The 20464-nt window shown below is 41.0% G+C and overlaps 1 protein-coding gene across 2 annotated transcripts in view; it reads left to right on the top strand.

Moving 5' to 3' along the window:
- The window catches only part of sv2bb (synaptic vesicle glycoprotein 2Bb), a 42379-nt gene extending 24065 nt beyond the window's left edge, over positions 1-18314 (top strand). The window contains exons 5-15 of one of the 2 annotated variants that reach the window (XM_068722349.1): positions 186-337; positions 4678-4811; positions 5161-5250; positions 6834-6947; positions 7982-8070; positions 8318-8393; positions 8696-8784; positions 11309-11442; positions 13566-13766; positions 15769-15928; positions 16127-18314. In XM_068722349.1, the coding sequence (XP_068578450.1) occupies positions 186-337; positions 4678-4811; positions 5161-5250; positions 6834-6947; positions 7982-8070; positions 8318-8393; positions 8696-8784; positions 11309-11442; positions 13566-13766; positions 15769-15928; positions 16127-16310 (1423 nt within the window). In that variant the 3' untranslated portion in view covers positions 16311-18314. The remainder of the gene's footprint in view (positions 1-185; positions 338-4677; positions 4812-5160; positions 5251-6833; positions 6948-7981; positions 8071-8317; positions 8394-8695; positions 8785-11308; positions 11443-13565; positions 13767-15768; positions 15929-16126) is intronic. The other variant, XM_068722350.1, reaches the window with a different exon arrangement.
- Positions 18315-20464: the final 2150 nt, after the last annotated feature.

The following is a 20464-nucleotide window of genomic DNA, read 5'->3' as shown; positions in this document are numbered from 1 at the left end:
GGTGGGAAGTGAATTCACCTCACAGGACAGCTTTAAATGCCCCTGAAATCTACTTTATCTTAAACTTTCGTATACTTATTCCTCCATACCTTTAATATTATTATCATATTCCTTTAAATTATTATTTGGAATTAGAACTCTCTTTGTCCTTCATTATCTTCTCACCATCCCCCTCTACCTCTCAGTATTGGTGGCACAGTGCCGATCGTGTACTCCTACTTCTCCGAGTTTCTTCAGATGGACAAGAGAGGGGAGCACCTGTCCTGGTTGTGCATGTTCTGGATGATGGGTGGGATCTATGCTTCCTTCACTGCCTGGGGAATCATACCCAGATACGGTAAGAGCCCAAAAGAGGCAAGTTAAGATAGAACAACTGTGCAGCGTTTCCTGTAACGCTGCTTGTGAGGAAAGTGGGTCATTGCAACATCCAATAATAATGCTGGGATAGATCCCTGCGTGGAGTCACTTTATCTACAGGCAGGAATGAAGGAGATTTCTATCATTGATATATGGACTTTTATGTTAAAAAATGTATAATTATTCACATATAATCACAATCAATGTCACTTTTTAACAAGCCTAAAAGTCTTGGTAAGCTCTCAATACAGCACAGCGTGTGTTGTGTTTACTGCCTCTGAGGAATACATGTAAGACGCTGTTTTCTCACTATCCGATGGACAAACTCTCTTAATACAAGGAACCTGGATCCCTTCCAAAACGTATTGAAAGTTCACCGTCTTAATGTTTTCAGGAAGCAAACACGGTAGAACAATTTATCCTCCTGGAGAATGAATTTGACACAATGCAGTCCACTTCTAACTGGCAAGGGGAAGAGCTGAAGACCCTCAGCTCCACGGGAAAGGATGAATCCATCCTATAATAGTGTCCCACATATGCTCAACCTATGGAGTCGTCCATAGCCTCTGATTTAAAGTGTCAGGTGTACCATTTACTTATTTAGATTGGTTCTAGTAAAGAAAGAAAGAAAAAGGAATAGAGAACGTGTTCTCTAATCTCAGAAAAAAAACCATATTGTCCGTATGCTATAACCACTTCGACTTTGCCTTAAATGGCTTCTGGCGCGACGCAGATGGCAGTGCGTCCTGTTCGGGGCTTTGGAGGCATTCCAAATGCACTTTTGGTATTTTTCGTGGCTAGGCCTGCCTGGCACCCCTTGGGGCGCACTTGGAAGGAATACATTACACAAGATCAGAAGTGTGCATGGTGCAGACTGTAGCAAATCATCGAGTCACATTCAACACTTTCACTCCCTTAAATACAGAGCTCTCTCTCCGCCATGACACGCTGACCGTTTGGGAATTTTGTTTGGATTTGGATTCATCACAATGATCCATAGGCTTCATTGGTGTTGCTGCCATGATATTAATAAATATCACATGTGATCACATGTTTGCTGGCTGAAAAAGTAGAATGACCGTGTAAAAAAAAGCAAAGCCAGAGAGCTTTATGTATAAAATAGAGTGAGCTAAACACTATGGAAAACAAGTGCACCGACCTGCCGACCTGTTCTGGGCAGGTTGGTAGCAGACCGTGCAAGACATATTTATTCTTGGTGCCAAGATTAAATATGTCCAGCACTGCTGAACTGGATTCGCCACACCCTTTACAACCATGCTACGATAAGAGAAAATAACATTCACTAATAATCTGTTACCTTAAAGAACCTCATCTATAAAAATACAGGTATGGGGACATTTTTAGCTTCTTTCTTGTCATAAAAGGTATTATATATATCAGGTATTGCTGCAAATGATAAAGCGCCCTTGTCGGTCAGCAATTTCCCCCACGGACTGGAAGGGGACATTCCAATGTATTACATTTCTACTTTGGCATTAAACCCCTCTAACCAGTCTATTGTCTGTCTGTTGACCCAGCTAGTTGTGCCCGTAATTTCAACTAAACATGAATTGTGCGGTTTAATTACAGTTACAGGTCGTTATCATTAATGCGTAAAAGTTCAAAGTTCTTCTATACAGGCATGCAATGAGACTAACTGTGGAAGACCTGAGATTCTTCAGACGTTTAAATAGACTCGCATTTATGACAATGACAGTTCTCAGCCTCTCCTGGAGTAACATGAAGCCACACTTTGGTTATTTTTCTTCTCTCTGCCATGTTGCGCGTCTCACGCTGTACTGAGCTGGAGTCGGTGTGTGTGTGTCAGAGTAAAACACAAAGACAAAGAGACAGAGAGAGGAGGTTTGAGAAGAGGACATCTCACCCCGGGTCTTCTAAAGTACCAATAGCAGAACCATTAACTCCGGGACCGCATCAATACTTCGTTTTTTTACTCATTTAGAACCGGTTCCCATTTAAAACAGGGTTTTGGGGGGCATTCCTACTTAAACACATCTGCTCTGATTGGCTTGAGAGAGAAACGTGGTGCTCTTTTGTGAAGGTAGAGTTGTTCTGACCTCACTCTGACCGTTACTTTGATCTTGATAGAATGATAGCCTTTCGTTCCGCCTACTTTTAAGCCCTAATGCAAACAGAGTCAAAACCACAACCCCATGAGGTGGAGCTTCCCGCACTATGAGTCAACATCTGGCTTTGCCCTTTTGCTCAGAGACCTGGGCTGCGGTCGAAAAGTCAAAAAACGACCTCCTAACGTCGATTCCTAACCACTTTTCCTCGACCTCTATGGAACACGTCAAGGAGAGATGTGAAGGAGAATTCATGAGGAGTTAGGAAAAGACAACCGTGGCTAGGTAATTATAATGCGCAGCGGATGTCACTGACATAGGTCTGCTATGGTGAAACTACAATGAAGAAGAACTACAAAAAGCGCAACTAAAACATTACGCCATGAAATCTATTACTGGCAAGCATGCAGGCTGTATGAAGAGCTTCTTGAAGCACCTTTCCTTGGCATTTAGAGAATTCAAACAGCTCTTATCATGACGGCCTCTTAGATACTTCTGGGTCATTTCACTCAGTTAGGAACCTTCCAAAGCAAAGATTCAATTCATCACTCAGCGTTGCAGGTTTTTGTTTTATAGACTACATTGCTACATGGTAGCGCTAAGCTGACCATTGCATTGTTTTTTTTATTAGCCCGAGGCTACTTTTACTAGCATGCTAGCTGGCTCCAGAGTGTCTGTGGTAATTTTTGTACGCAGGCAGCGATGTTGAGTTGTGGCCATACCCTGCTTTGTTGGGGGCATCATGACTTCTCAATGCTACTGCTTTTTCAGTCTGGGCTGGACCCTGGCATCGGCAATGCCCCTCATGCTTATTTGGGGACATGTCACCAGTGTATTGGACAGCACTAGGGTCAGCCCGTTTTTCTACTATTCCTCACTGCCCCAGGTGATTTCCTGCTCGATTAGTGCTACTGCGCAGTGAACTCGTATGGGAACCTTGGCTATCCTCCTGGCGGCCTTACGAAAAACACTGAGTCTCGAGGATCAGGATGACAGAGCTCTTATTGATCCCCCTTTGTCAGCTTACACTTGATGTGGGGGAGGCTATGTCATCTGCTTGTGGGAAGCTACGCCTCCTGGGATCCTAACTATAACTTTGTTTACATAAAGTCTTGAGAGTAGGTGGAAAAAAAAGCGCTCTATTTTTAGTTCTCTATTGAGCCTGTGATATAGGAGAGTAACGGCTTGTTGATTCAGTTTTTCTGATCTAGGTAGTCTACAGAACACTGACGGTGTTGTCTTATTTCACAGTTTGTGGGTTGGTAAGCACTTCAGATACCCAAATGTATGTGCATAAGTACTGAAGAAGTGAGTTTTTCATAATATGTCCCCTTTAAAACCTACATTAAAAAAAACTACATTATCACCTTGCTCTTATCTTACTGCATTAATACGAACAGAGCCCTATTAAGTATAGGAAGATCCAGATATTCTCCTGTTACAAATTAAATATTGACAACCGTTATTAGTGGTTTGACAAAGTCACTAGGCCAATCAAGAACAGGAAATAGGCAAAGCAGTTTCTCACTATTTACACCAATGTGTTAGGCAAATGCCACTAGGTTACCTGTAAATGCTTTCAGAGATTCATTTCATGGGTCCATTTCTTGAAGACAAGAGAACCACTCTCCTGGAGAAAGAGAGGTTTTGGTCTGTTCCTTTCAGTCCTGTTAGACAATTCAACGTTCCTCAGCTGGGCTTCGACAACTGAGAATGTACTGTAGCTCTCTCCATGGACATCTCTACACTGCAGTCAGGGAAAATGTATATTTCAGATTTAATTAATTGTCAATTTTAGAGTGTGTTGCGGATACTATTTTCCCACAATGCCATGCACAGGAAACAATGAAAAGACTCCAGAAAGAAAACTAAAATAGGTTTTCAATCCTAAGAGAGATATTTTAGACACCTGACGACACACATTCACTCATTTTTGGTTATTATAAAGCAGTTAGGTATGTTGAGTTTTCCGTAAACTAACAAATAATAGTATGTACATAGTATATATATATATATATATATATATATATATATATATATATATATATAGTAGTATGTATTATACAGTAAACTGTATAGAATTATGCAAAACTTCGGAACAAAAAAATATCCCACCTCCTACTTGAAAAAGTACAATGGTATAAATAAATGGTACAAAGAAATTGATAGTTCAAATGAATAAAAACACCTTATTAGTGATGGTAAACGATCCCTGTGCGTGTTTGTTGTGCAGGTTGGGGGTTCAGCATGGGCACAGAGTTCCAGTTCCACAGCTGGCGGGTGTTTGTCCTGGTTGCGGCTCTTCCTGCCATCGGCTCTCTGGTTGGACTCACCTTCATGCCCGAGAGTCCCCGCTTCCTCCTGGAGGTGAGACTGCACACATGTTAATAGTGGACTTCTACTCCAACACTGATGCAAAGAAGGACTAGCAGTTCACAGTTCAAATGTTTCTGGGGGCTTCATTAAACCTGAACCCTGAACACAGGACCCCTATGATGGTAGCCTTGCATATACTTGAGGTGCATTAACCCCCAGGTTTACTGCTCACTGCTTCTAACTGATGTTGGTTTGAGAGTGGAGTCCTGCACAATATGTACAGGACCCTTCAAGGGGAAATCCAAAATGTTTATGGTGACGACATTGCCGTTTAGTTACTAGATTATTTTTACATTGCCGTGTGCATGCTTGTATGCGTGTGTTTGTGTGTGTTGAGCAGAATGCCAAGCATGATGAGGCGTGGATGATCCTGAAACAGGTCCATGACACCAACTGGAGGGCCAAAGGTCAGCCAGAAAAAGTCTTTACTGTGAGTACATGTCACTATCCAATATGCATGTAACAGTTCAAATATATTATTCCGATATGAATGGATGTATATGTGACCCGGTGATACTCAATGCACAAGACCCAGAATAAAATGGAACTAGAGACCGCTATACTGAAAATATAGATTGTATTGACAATGCATGGCATAAAAGACTCAACAAGGGGGGTTCAATAAAAAGGCCTAAATGCAGAACATAATAAAGGAGGGTTGGAGTAAATTATAAAATGAATACATAAATCAAAACAAATGAACAAGAAAACAAAACAAACATGGGGTAAAAACTGCACCATCAGGGAGGTCGGTGTAGCGTTATGCGTAAATAGAGGAATTTCTCACAAAACATGTAGGCAAGTTATGAATAAACCACTGCACACAAACCAAAATCAAGTCAAATGGACCTTCTCACAGCACGCTAAGGTGACTCAAACCACACAATAAGATACACATGCAAGATGCCAACTCTACCACAAAGCCCCACAAGAAAATCAAACTGAAAATGGCACATTCAATTGATTTGTTAAAGGCACACTAAATCTAGTATGGGAAAAACAGAGGCTAAAAAGAAACAATACATTAATATACAAAAAGGAACCTTTACACAAACATTTGATAAAACATGCAATGTAGAAGTAAATAATACCTTTCTAGACTGGAACACCGTCCCCTCCTAGTTGAAGACATGCAGGTGACTGGAATCTATATTCATAAGAACCATGTTAATATTGTGTTCAGGGGTCTAAACCTATGTAAAAACATCTCTGTTCTGCTTAAGCATACCTTTCTTCTTGGCTGATATGCCGAAGCGATCCCTCCAAGTGTTAGTCTCTCACCAAACATGAATCTAACAGATAACACATTTCTAACCGTTCTCTCACAAACCTTTGATTTAATGCTATGACCTGAAAGAATATATCATGTTTCTACAGTGTCACTCTTAAAATCATGCTTTTAAACATATTTATAAAAGAAAAGAAAGAGAGCCTACCAAATGAAAGGCTCTCAGGTGTGTCTGAGTTCAGGAGGAAAGGCCCAGGTGAACCCCTCCCCCCCTTTTATGGACTCTGCCCCCTATTGGCTATAGGTCCTAATGGTAGGCTGCCTGTTACCTGCCTTGCCACATATCTAAACACACAACTGATTTACTGAGTTGATTGAGCTTTGTGGCCCACCTTAGCGGGATCATGGTTGTTAGGGTTAGTTAAGCCTGATAACCAGAAGATACCCTGGTATGCGTCATGAAACAGACCTCTAGCTGCCCCCAAAAGTATTAAAGGAATAGTTCCTTTCTTTCTTGCTGAGCATTGGATAAAAAGATCAAATCCATTCTCATACTGGTCCATTCATTATGAAGTTACAGCCAGTAGATTTTAGCGTAGCTTAGCTTAGCATAAAGCATGGCTCTGTGCAAAGGTAACAATCATTCAGTACGATAGGCCTGCTCATATCCAGGCTTGACAAATGAGTGGTAGTGACTAGTTTCTGACTGTGCAAGTACATTACATTCAAGAGAAGCTGTTTGGACAAAGATCAATTGTTCTTTTAAAATGTCCCTCTCTTTTCAGGTGACTCACATCAAGACGCCTAAGACAGCAGAGGATGAGTTTATTGAGATCCAGAGTGGTACAGGAACAGCTGTACAACGATGGGCTGTACGCTCACTAACACTCAGTAAACTGGTATGTAGTAACACACCCAATACAAGAAGAGATTGGAGCTGGAGACATGTTGGCTCAGTGATTGAGACTGAGAGACGATCTCCGTCCACACGGCGTTTCAACATCGTTTTCGAAACGATCTCCGTCCAGAGTAACACGCCTGAAAACGAACATCACGTGACTCTTCACGTACACTGGGCAGGCGTGTCGATGTAAACAGGAAGCAGATTGGTTGCTTGGTTAAAAAAAAATACGACAAAGTAATTTGGTAGTCTTTAAAAATGAAAGTTAGTGTTTGATACTTGAGATCTTCCTATATGTCAATGTCATTTATAAATGCTTTGTAAGGCATAAATAGTCCACACTTTAGATGAGGTCACACAAAATACTTAATAAATGACTAGAAACTACCGGAATTACTCATGAATTGCAGTATTAATAAGAATGTATAAAGCATATATAAACATAGTTCCTAACCATTAGTGCATATCTAAATCATTATACATACACATGCATGAATAATGCACATCTAAATAAGTTCTTAATCATTTACTAACACTTTATAAAGGATGTTATTGATCATCTACAACTCCTTAATAATTGGTTTGTAACACATATAATACTTCATTTACAAATGGGGAATCATAATTTATAAAGTATGAAAACACAATTACCAAACACATAATAGACTTAGAGCTATTAGAATAGAGCTTATTAATCAAGAATAAAACATGTACAACTGTTGTTATGAATTGTATGCTAATGAGTCTTAATGTAGGAATAATGCTTTACAAATGATGAATTAAGTGTTTACTCATACTTAACTAATGCTTCATGGTGAGTTATTGGTAGTTATTATAAAGTGTTACCCATTAAGTTATACAGACTGACAGCTAACTCAGTGATTGGACAGGTTTGGCAATTGTCATTAGTGAGACTCACATCGAGAAATCAAATTGTCTGACTGACGGAAGTCTATGTAGCACTTTAATGCTTCTGATGTGTATATTTAGCATATAGCCAGTAGCACTTATTCTAGTTGTGATTCGTCCCAGGTGATGAAGAACGTGGCGTCACTCCTGTCTGCCGAACTGAGGTTTGCTACACTCTTCATGGCCGTCATCTGGTTCTGCATGGCTTTCAGGTTAGTTCATGATGTCGTGTGTTGCGTCATCATTCAGGTTGATAAGGACAGCAGAGTGACATGGATCAAGATTTAGCCAGGCATGTTGCACTTACAGTTGTCACAGCTCGACTCAGAGACTGAAACAAACCAGGGAGGCAAACGAGCTGACTGCTAAGAAAAGCATTGTTGATAGTCTGCACTCTTTCTGTCTTGGTTGCACTTGTTTTATGCACCTTTCACTGATCCAGTCTTCTCTCTATCACAGTTACTATGGTCTGTCCGTTTGGTTCCCTGACATGATCAAACACCTTCAGTACGAGGAGTACGAGTCCAGAGTCAAGGTAACTAAGCAACGCAAATCATTTTGTCCTGCTTTTGAAATTGAAACTGAAATTTCAAATTGCCCACGGAGCAATTAGGGGTTCAGTGTCTTGCTCAGGGACACTTCGACACAGGACACGTCCCGGGCAAGGATCGAACCGTCGACCTTGCAGTTACCAGACGACCCTCTTAACCCAGCGAAAACAGCGACCGCGACAGTGTTGCGGTCGCCGTTTTGTGACAGCAAGACATTTTGAATGCATTCACGGTTTGAATTAACATTGTTAAGAAAATGAATTCATGTTGTTTCGTCTCTGCTTAGGTGTTCCATAGAGAGCGAGTGGAGAACTTCCATTTTAACTTTTCTTTAGAGAACCAGATCCACGAAGAAGGAGAATACATCAACGACAAGTAAGTCTTGCTGTATTACCTCCTGGACACAAAGCAAACACAGAGATTCACTCCAGGTTTGAGGTTTATATACTCTTTTGACTGAAGACGTGTTTGGACAGTCATGGCCGTATCTTTTGAGACAGCTACTTTCCATTTACTGCTTGGAAACCTCCCCCAAGTCAACATTAGAGTTATTATTATTATGTCAATCAATCATTTCATTCTCAGTTATGTTGTTATCAGAAACTGTGCTTTGCATGATGACTTTTGTTGTACATGTGTTGTTGTATGTGATGCCCTGGAGCTCATAAAACCTCAATATCCCAATAGACATAATACCAACATTGAATTACATTGTGAAGACGGTAAACCTCGACAGGTTTATGAAGGCTTCACGCTTTTATTGTGTCACTCTTTTCAGATACTATAAACAAGAGAGTTGTCTTTTGTGTACATGCATATGCCAGAGGTTGACTATCTATACAGGTGAAGTTAGTAAAGATACACCAACCGATTTTGTTACAGCACCCACAAATCCCATAAATTCCTGTAGCTAATTGTTTGAGAACTCAGTAGTGCATGAAAGTGTTTGCAGCAGAATCCCTGTTGCTTAAAATATGTTTTTGAATTAACTAAAATACATAAACCCGTGAAAAAGGTCACAATAACTTCTGGGTTAACTGTAAGTTTTCAGGCCAATGACGGCAGATCACGTCTTACTGGGACCTGTACATCGCCACGATAACCAATGCTGAACACCTAACTTAATCTAGAGCAGGTTATGTTGAAGATAAGAGATCGACTTGAATAAAAGCAGCGCCTACTGACCAATCAAAGCTCGGTATGAGGATCGTAAATACACAAATAATATTAATAAGTCATAATCCAGACTAAAAGTAAGAGTTTAAACTGACATATGCAACAAACAAAAAAAAAGGATAGCTGGCAATAAATCGCAGACTGGGTGAATGTGTAAATTAACAGATTCATGATATCACTGTCTCATCTAGAGCACGACAGATCTGACTATAACTACATGTGTGTATATTGGTAAATTAAAATGCTTCAGATTTATTCTCATGTTTTGTATGACAGTATTTTAGCCTTTTTCTTTCAGCTGAAACCCAGCAGTGTGAAACAGACTTGGGAGCAAATAGGGGGGAAAAAAATAGTGTATATTCTTTAATCCTATGTTAATATCATTTATTGTCTTGTGTGTTAGCTTCATGAGCCGCGTGTTACAGTGTGACACGTCAGAGTCGTTTCTTACAGTCACAGACTGGATGTATTGGTTGTGTTACTTTGCTCCGGTTACTTTAATGTTTGCTGTGGTGATTAAAAGTCATGGAAGGAAACCTTATTACCACTTTGTATTATGTTTTTATATGTATTTCACACAAGTGAGATAAAGGCTAAAATAATGTGATACATGTGTTGCATAATCATGTGGATACCTTAAGATTGACAGATCTCTATCACAAAGTTCTCCGGTCTGCGAGTAGTCAGTGGTTTTGTTTTACATCTTTAACCTTTCCATAGTGTGTTTCACTTCATGAAAGTTAATTGCAACATTTTGGTCCCTAAAAATGTCTTATTCAGTGTTCGGTTGCACTTAGCTCCACCCTCTCGTGTCACTTCTGGTTGCAATATCCAAAGATAGCAATGGGCCGCAAATCAATGGGTGACGTCACAACGATTACGCCCACTTCTTATATACAGTCGATAGCTTTAACCCCTCTTTTTCTCGATTCAGTGCCTGACTGATATACATACAGTAATACAGATCCTGTCTTTATAGAGCGTTGTATTTTGTCCTTTAACTGATGTACTTTGGTGACGTATGTTTAGATGACCTCAGGGTTCATTCAGACTGAATGGGCAGTTTATATGTTTTAGTCTTTCGTATATTTGTCCATAATCAGTCAATGGAGTTCTTCTGACAGTACAGACATTGTGCTGTGTATAAGGGGTGTGCCACATATATTTTAGATTTGAAATACAGCCTGGTTTATCCTTGTTGTTTCTATTCTGTTCTTTAAATTGACTCAATCTGAGCAAAGCTTTTGCACACAGATTGCACCGCCTCAACAGTTGCGCTCAGTTGAATCTCAAAATGATGAGCTGGGAGGAAACTTCTGATCATGGGGTTGCTATTGGGTTCTTTAACAAAATGAGAGAGTGTACCTTTCCCAGTACAGATATACAGTATGTTACACTACTGTATATTATTGAACTTCTATGCTTTTTGCAGAATTGAAACAGAATGGGCTTTAACTGTCAATTAAGCATGAATAGTATAAATATACAGGCTGCCATTGAGTATATCATATTGCCATGGAGATCATCATTCCACTACTCTGCCTCTAACACACTGTCCACAGCAGTGCTTACTTCCATGGCAGTATTAACAGTGGTAGCCATCTTGGATTTACCACAGTTGAACCCATTCTTACCATTCTAATTCTGTGCTGCCACAGCAATAGAAGTGAGAGTCCATGCTTTTTTTGTCTGTTGGTTTTTGTGTCCCATCCCATTCCCATAGGTTCATCAGTATAGAGATGAAGTCAGTGAAGTTTGAGAACTCACTGTTTGAAGACTGTCACTTTGAAGACATCAAGTCCACAGACACTGTGTTTGAGAACTGCACCATCCGTTCCACTGTCTTCTATAACACAGGTAGGTCCAGCTGGAGCAGGGCTGGGAGGAAGTACAGCTACGCTCCAGAGAATCAGAGTGAATTCCGGTTACAGGTTAAACATTCGGTGGGTTGAACCAAAAAGCTTTTACTCTCCGGACCAAATGGCAGCCCATAACTGTCCAGTGTGGGGTAACATGGACCACACTTGAAGCAAAACGTTGTGAGCTGGCTCAATCTAGACCTTGTTTGTCTGTAAGTGGGTTGTCTATGGGGCCAAGTGGGAAACAAGTGTGCCCCATATGAGCCATCATTGTCAGGCAGAGAGTCAGTAGGAGTTAGAACAGAAGGGTACTTGTAATGAAAATGTATTAGATACCGAGTAGCATTATTCTGTAGGAATTAGAAATGCAGATAGATAGCAGATTGTCTTACAAATGTGTATGGTATCCTATTAAAAAAGGCTTCAGGGCTTGATCCTGGATAAACCCTGACTTGTTTCTCTTATAAAAAATATTAATCAAACCATAGATTCATAAAATACAAGAATATAGTTGTAGAGCACACCAACAACATATACAAAAATATATATTTTTTTCTTTAAATTGTATTAGTAAAGCGACAAGTATAAAGCCTGAACCAATGCCACAACAGCATTTATAGTAGGAGTATGATAGATATACGGATCAAACAGTGCAGATGTTTTCTTCTGTATCAAGTAAGAGGAGATTGCTCCATAATGGCGACTTGCCCAAATGTAAAATGTCTAAATGTCCTCCGTAACTTTTCCATCAGTTTCCACCACATTAGTAGTTCAATGCAGGATGAAGCATGACTGGTGTTCCACAGGTGTTTTACCTCATGATCCAATAAATGCACCTTTCATGACATTTAAGCTTAATATATTTTCACCTGGGTCTCCTCTCATTGCATACACAATTATTATTTTTTTGCAATAGGGCCTCATTAGTTATTGTGGCCCCAGGTTTTTGTCAATAGCGACTCATTTTTCATCACAGACTCATCATCCCAATCTAACATTCATCTGAGCCTCCTCCAATGAGAAACACAACCTCCAGTTAGTAAGGAAAATCATGTAATATGGCCCAATACAATTCTGACTTTCTACTAACATTCCATTCAATTTCCATCCAGACCTTAAGAGTTAAAAACTTTGTATTTAGACTCAGTTTAGAACCTTTTCTCTTACTTAATGTTTTTAAGCTGGGGTTGAAATACCAATTATGTTTTATTATTTCATCAATTCAGGGACATCTTTAAACTATGTTGATATATTTGGTTGGCAACTAAACTCATTGATCCGTCAAATACGGTCACTTTGTATCTGACAGAGCTAAAGGGGACCATGAGCCCAAGGATGTAATTAATGCTGGTGCCTCGGTATCAGACGTCCAGGGACAGAGAGGCGTTTCTGACAACCTGAACGGGATGCACACACTGAACGGGAGAGCAGCAGAGGAGTGCAATCGATGTCATGTGACCAGAATGAACAACATAATAGAATTACAACATAGTCGATCCATGTGATATAAATGATAGATATAATGACAGAAGTAATAGCAGAAGTAGCAGTAATAGTAACAGAAAAATAATTAAAAAAAAATTATGAATAATAATAAATAGCAGCAGCAGAGGATATGATAGAATAATAATTAAAGCAAAAATAGTGGCAGTAATAGTAATAGAAATGTGACTAAGTAACTGTAGTACCAGCGAGTGTCAGACCTGACCGTGGTCCAGGTATTACCATGATCCAGGTCCAGATATAACCATGATCCAGGTAGAACCATGATCCAGGTCCAGGTAGAACCACGCTTCATGGAAACCTGTGAGGAGAGAAAGCACAAAGACTCCGGGGTCCAAGAAAAGTCACAAAGCAGAAAAGAGAAGATCCAGAGTCCAGAATCTCTGCAGATACAGACACCACACACACTTCACCTGGGTCACAAGTGATGAGAGAGGGATTATTTTTCAGAAAATTCCTACATATTATACATTTAATAAATAAAATGTAAAATAAATAATAAAATTCCAATTGAATCAAACCTTACCAGGTGGTTGGCTGAACCAGGTTCAAGGCTCAACAGATGACCCTCTTCTATGCGTTTCATCTCATGTTTCCTGGTCTCCCTGTTCTCTGTAGACCTTTGGGAGGAGAAGTTCATTAACTGTAAGATGGAGAACACCACCTTCGAGCACAACAAAAAGGGCTGCCACCTGGACACTGTCGAGGAGAACGACGTTCTCATTTACCTGGTCAGCTTCCTGGGCAGTCTGGCTGTGTTGCCAGGCAACATCATCTCAGCCCTCTTCATGGACAAGATCGGCAGGGCCAAGATTATAGGTAATTCTTGGAAGTTGGTTATCATTTACTGGTGATTGTTGATACGTACATTCTGAAAACGTTCACTATTAATGAACAATGCATTTTCTGAACAGATAATGAACAACCTGACAAGTCTGTCTATAAGACTAAAAACAGACCGTTTCCTCAAGCCTGCCAACAATTCATTCATCTGTTAGTCCAGAGCATGTTGGACCAACAGTTAAACATGCCTCTCAATTCGGCAGCAAATCTCAGGCCTGGAATTCAGGCGACCCCTGGGTGGAGTGCCTGGTTTCAGGTCAATGGCACAATCGTAGGGGCGATGCAGAAGCAGCGATGAGGCCTTGGCCTTACTGAACACCTTCTGATAGTCATGGTATTCAGTAGGCACCACTGACAGGTCTGAAGCAGAGCTGGAACAGTCTGACTGCTAGGGTGCAGGAGCTTGTTTCAGGCAAATCAGGTGACAGGATGAGCTCCAACTTAGGATGGCTCCTGTTGCCCAGTCTATGGCTGCGGAGCCAGGGGTACCCCAGGATTAATGGATGCTGGGGTGACCGCAGGATAAGAAACCAGATGGTCTCATGGTGGTTACCAGACAGGACCATACGGACTGGGGTGGTCTGGTGAGTCACTGTCCCCAGTAGGTGACCATCCAGGGCGCTGGCAGGAACAGGGCATGGCTACCCGGTCGATACCCAGCTGAAGGGCTAGGTCCTCATCAATGATGCTGTCATCAGCGCCAGAGTCAATGAAAGTATCGAGGGTGTAGGATCCAATTAGTGAGCAGGAACTGAACGTGGCACAGGGGTCTTTGGTTGGGGGAGAGTCTTATGGTTCGGCTCACCAGTACATCCCCCACTACTGATGAGCCGTGCCTTTTGTTGGGCACCGGGATATAAAGTGACCAGCCTGGCCACAGTACAGGCAGAGATTTGCCCCACCTGCATGGGTTCAGCGACCCCAGGTTGAGGCCCAGTTTGTGACGAATGGGTTGCAGCTCTCAGGTTCTCCAGTGTAGCACTCTGGGGTTCCCACACGGGGCTCATGTGCTGGAGCAGGCATCAGAGGGACAGGAAGAGGAGCCGAGACTGCCTGCTGGGTGAGGGCTGCTGTTAGCTGTTGGACCTGAGCGGCTAACGCAGCCAATGCCTGCTCGTGGACTGCTGCTGACTGACGTGTCTCAGCGGCGGTGTTGGTCATCAGCGCCTCATGCTGCTGGAGGATCCCCTCGATCCTCTCGAAACGGGACTGTGGTGAAGAGGTGTGCGCTGGGTCCATGACTGGCCAGATTGTACTGTAACGGATTGCATATGAACCCAATTGCAGCACACAAGATTCCAGGAACCATTGGCTTTTATTATAAACTTAGCAGGTACAGAATGATACACAAAGTCCTTGGCAGAGCAGCAGAAACAGCAGGCAGAATTAATCCAAGTCAGGAGCAGAAGGCTGGTGAGTTTACCGGGAGTCAGGGGAGACGAGTAGATCAGGGGCAGGCAGAGTCTACAACAGGAAATCAGTCCGTGATAAAGCGCTGGAAAGTCTGGCATTGAAAAGCAAAGAACAATCTGGCAATGAGTGTTTGAGAGGCAGGAGTCTATATAGTGGCTTGATTAGTGATCAGAGGCAGGTGAGTGTACAGGTGAAGGGAGTTCGACAGATGAGGAGGGAGTGGAGCTGAACTGTGACAGATGACTTAACAACTTGTAATAATCATTACTAATCATTGCTTTGATCTCTCCCTGCTGGAGATGAGTTTCCATAGTTCATCTCATTGCTAACGGTACAGCACACTGCTGTGTTTCTGTATAGCTTCTCCCAGTTATCAGCTGTTAGCCTTCATAAAGACTTAATCTGTTTCTTTGTCTGGTTAGTCATGGTGTTTGGTGCTGCTTCATTTTTGCTAGCAGGCTTATGTTTTTGCTTTTCTTTTGCATCAGTCCAGAAAAATGAAAGTTGAAAGTTCATCCATCGACACTCTACATGATTTTATACTGGGATTGTGTGTTCTCCTCAGGTGGCTCCATGCTCATTTCAGCAGGCTGTACCTTCTTCCTGTTTCTGAGCTTCAGCCAATCAGCGATCATCGCCTTGCAGTGTCTGTTCTGTGGCGTCAGTGTAGCTGCATGGAATGGCATGGAGGTGGTGACCGTGGAGCTGTACCCTGCTTCTAAAAGGTACCACACTTTATTGTTACAGCTGTGTTGATAGTCCTTATTTTCATAATGAAGATGCAGGAAAACAATTATACCGAACAGTTCTGTTGATTGTTCACATTTATTGATCAAACTTGGCCAACCTGACAGAAACGTCACGTTTGAAGATCTTCAGAATCCCAGTAGTGGTGATGTCATGTCTCTGTCTCTGTCTCTCAGGGCCACCGCTTTCGGCCTGCTGAACGCTCTGTGTAAGCTGGCGGCGGTGCTCGGCAGCTCCATCTTCACCAGCTTTGTGAGCGTCACCAAAGCTGTCCCTATCCTGTTGTCCTTCGCTGCCCTCGTGTGCGGTGGCCTGGTGGCCCTCAAACTACCCGACACCAGAGGGAAAATCCTCCAGTGAGGTCATGTGAGATCCGGGGGAAGGGGGGCAAAACATAGTTGCTTCATGTTGCTCTTTCAATTGATCTGACTTCACTCTGCATTGAAAGAGAGTATGAATGCAAAAAGCGTATACCTAATAATGTAAATTATTATTTTATTATTATTTAATTTAGTACAGATGTCAGAGAGGGAAGCGGTATTTATGTTCAAAGTGTGATCCTTTAACAATGCAACAAATCCTTACTAACCACATTGATGATGATGATGATGATGATGATGATGATGATGATATGAGTGTAGACTAATGTGATTCTGTTTGGCTTAAATCAGAAGATGTAACTGGCTTTCATGTCCTCTGCATGTGGCCATCCTACCAGTACTTCCATGCATGATGGGACTCATGTCAGATCCTGGCCAAATGTTTTCTGTGGCTTTTCTTAGCAAATAAGCGCCTGTGTGTTCAAATTATGAAGGAGTCCTCTGGAGTTAAAGTTCCCTTCTACTTGCACTTCTTGATAACAATGTTATTGCAATGTTGTTGATTACAGATGTGATTGTCAGTTGTCTTTGTCTTGAACTTTTGCAGTCTTCTAGTTCTGGCCTGATGATGATTATGTGATCAGTTAGACAATTATCATTTGGGATTTTAAGAAAGGACATTTTTTCAAAGGATTTGGTCAATTTGGGAAAGTCGTATTCAAAGTGGAACTAAAATTGTAATTCTCTTTTTTTGTTAGGAGATAACTAGTTACACTGCAAATACTGTGCACACTTTTCCATTTTTCAAAAGAGGATGACATCTTTTTTGCACATATTTGCAGCAAGTGTCCCTGGTTCAAGCCTCTGGGGGGAGTAGAATGTTTTTTTTCTCACTTTCAAGTCCATAAGGCGTTGGTTATGTACCGTTAGCAATTTAAGACAATCAACATTTGGGACCACCCGTTGTGCCGTTAGGGTGCCTGCACATTCCTCTTGGAAAGTGGGACTTAGTTAGTACGTTAGTACGTGTTGTGTTTGAGGGTCTAACTCTAGTCAGCTGTCGACAAAAGGTCAGACTCACAACTCACAGCCACTAGTGCTCCTGTAACCTCAGCTGGTCCACTGCCTGTGTGGCCGTCGGATCTGAAGTGATATTTTTAGTGCCCACTCACTCAGATATTGTATCAATAAATTACATTACAAACATCATCAGTCACCATCACAAAATTTACATCCATGGATTTATTTTTCACAAAATTAAAATTCAGTTTCTTCTTCTTGGTCATTTTTACCAAATAAGTGCATCACTAAAAATACACACCAAGGGGATATATATATATATATATATATATACTTATATTATACTTACTTATTTGTGAAGTATTGACATTATTGCACCATCTTGTGGAAGAAACTGAACATCACAGTTTATTTGGACGAACAGTAGAAATAAATAATGAAGATGATGCTCCATTTAATATGAAAGTGGAGGACATCAAATTAACTGACAGAAGAAAAATAAAGTGTGTCTTTCACCTAGCACTACAAAAAAATAGAGTTCATCTGTTTGTTTGTTTGTTTGTTTGTGACCACTGCGGCGTCTTTTAGTTATAGAGACGTCAATGTCATGTCAGTGTCCCTGGTACAGACAGGTGAGGGACATGTGAAAGGACTGAGGTAGTACTGAATGGAATACACAGGCAGTCAGAGCACTTCAGGATAGTTTTGATAATTGAAGTCAACTGTTCTGCTTCTTGTGTTATTTATCATTGTAAATTGATACTTTTCGACTGTTTGGTCATATAGAACAAGCAGGTTGAAGTCATCAACCTGTGATGGGAATTACATTTGCCAAGTAACCTAAAAATGAACGATAGATTATATTAAATAATAAAATATGCGTTGAAGTTTATAATGTGTGGCGGAGCTGTGGAACCAAGTCACACCAATATGTATCCTTTCAAACACACACACACACACACACACACACACACACACACACACACACACACACACACACACACACACACAGCGATATTATCTATTCACGATCATTTTCACCTGAGTTTTGATCAGTTATGACAAACCTCTTGTCGACAATTCACGGCCCTGCTTTTCTTGTCTTAGTGACCTCCACCTCTGAGGCTTTGCCCTCTTATCAACAGCAACAGCAGCCAGGCCACAGTACCAGTGATGCGGATGAAGGATGTGTCCATTTGTTTTCTTGTCCAGTTTGATGTTGAATATGTATTTATTACAGAGGGTTGTGTAAATGACTGCATGTTTGTGTAACGTCTCCTCTATGTTTCAATGTGTCTTCAACATAATGTGTATTAAAATGTTTTTGTTTTTTATCACAAAAGAAACAGCAGCACGTTGACACAGATAGAAGTGACCACTGGTTGGATTCACAACCGTCTGATGAAACTGATGCTGGTCGGAGTTCAATGTCTTCCAAAGAGACTCTTTCAGTTTAAGCCGAGCGTATTCTGTTACCGGCCAGATGAGGCAGATCTCTGCCGCTCTTTGCTTCGCTTTGGGCGTGATCTTGAAGCTGAACATGTTTACTTATGAGAAACGATCCTCACTACTGACACATGCATTCATTAGCTGTTTCACTGACATTTCTTGCATCAGAGAAAAAAACAAAACATGTGGGTTTAGTGTGGTGTTTCATAGAAATCAAAAGAAAACCATTCGGTCCAGATGAGCTTCCTTGCTGTAGATGTCTGTCCATGGTTTGCATGTGGCTGTTCAAACTAAGAGTTGTGTAAAGATTGAAAGAGACAGCTTGGGGGGGGGGGGGGACCTGCTGTCGGACCATCTGACAGCCCTCAGTTTCGAAGTCCACTGGCACCTCTCAGCATGTTGTAATTGCAAGGTTAAAGCTTAGCGACCTGCAGTTCTTGGAAACCGATTTAAAATTCAAAATATCAACAAGTCCCTTTAATGGAAGTTAATGGCAAGGTTTCCTTTAATTGACATAGAACGTTGCACTGTTATTCTGTTACATACAAATGTCTCTTTTTGGAAAGCTGAACCCATTAGAAGGGACCGGCACCATGTGACTTTGTTCTCTCCCATTTGAAGGCGGAGTCTGTCCTCTTGCGCTCTAACAACCTTTTTCAATATCGGATGCTCTTTCGGTTTTAACAGTAAAATGGCTTATGGATATATTTGATTGATTCACACTTTTATGTATTTAGACCTGTTGTATGTGTATCACATTGCTGTAAAGCAGAGATAAGAAAAAAAAAAGCCAACATTTAAATCATTGTGTTCCCTTCATTGCTGAAGGAGAATTCCTTCAATGTTTTATTGTCTAATAAAATGAGTTCATCAATCCACCAACAATTGACTGAATTTTGTTTTGGTAAAATACAAACAGCTGTATTTAGACCAAAAGTCAGATGTTTCAATAATCAAAAACTATATATCTAACCAAAAACCCCAAGTGGAACACAATACCACATTCCAGTAGGATGAACAGACGTCTGGATTGATCATGGTCAACATGTGCTTTGAGAGAAACAAAACAAACCTACACAGTTATGTCTGACTTCAGCCTCACATGATTGGTAGCGGTTGGACAAAGTGTCTCAACAACCACAACATTGGTGTTAAAGTCAAACTGTGATCGGTTACAACTGGGTTTTATTCATGGGGCCATGGACATTGTAGGATCTGGGACATGGCTAATAATAGGTCCACCTGAGCAGGAAACACCAGCAGTCAGATAATCTTTCTCATTACTCGTGTCTTTATTTGGAGATAAAAAAAAGACATAGCTTACAATCATGTAAAAATAGATATTGCAATCAGTAATGTGTTGCATTACAATCAAAGGAAATGCATCTGAAACATTCAAAATTGTACAACTTTCTTGTTGAGGAACATACAGCATGCAGAGAGTTTGGTTTCAAATGAAATGATGAAGAATTTAATGGAGGTGTATTAAAACATTTTGTTGCAACAGCTGCATAGCCCATACGCTTTGTAGATGAAAACATGTCTAGGAGTTCAAACTAGCTCCATTTGATTGAAGGTCTTTAGTCACATTTGAACCATTGTTACGATGGTATTTCAATGACTACATTCAACATAGCAGGTTCCAAGTGGTTCTAAAGTGAAATCTATGCACTACATTGCAGCATGTTACTGTATGAACTTCTTCTTGATGGACTCCATCTCGGA

Source organism: Cebidichthys violaceus, unplaced genomic scaffold, assembly GCF_023349555.1.
Source record: "Cebidichthys violaceus isolate CVI_PGR_0920_01 unplaced genomic scaffold, fCebVio1.0.p SCAF_3, whole genome shotgun sequence".
Lineage (NCBI taxonomy): Eukaryota > Metazoa > Chordata > Actinopteri > Perciformes > Stichaeidae > Cebidichthys > Cebidichthys violaceus.
This window is presented reverse-complemented; position numbering and strand designations above follow the sequence as displayed.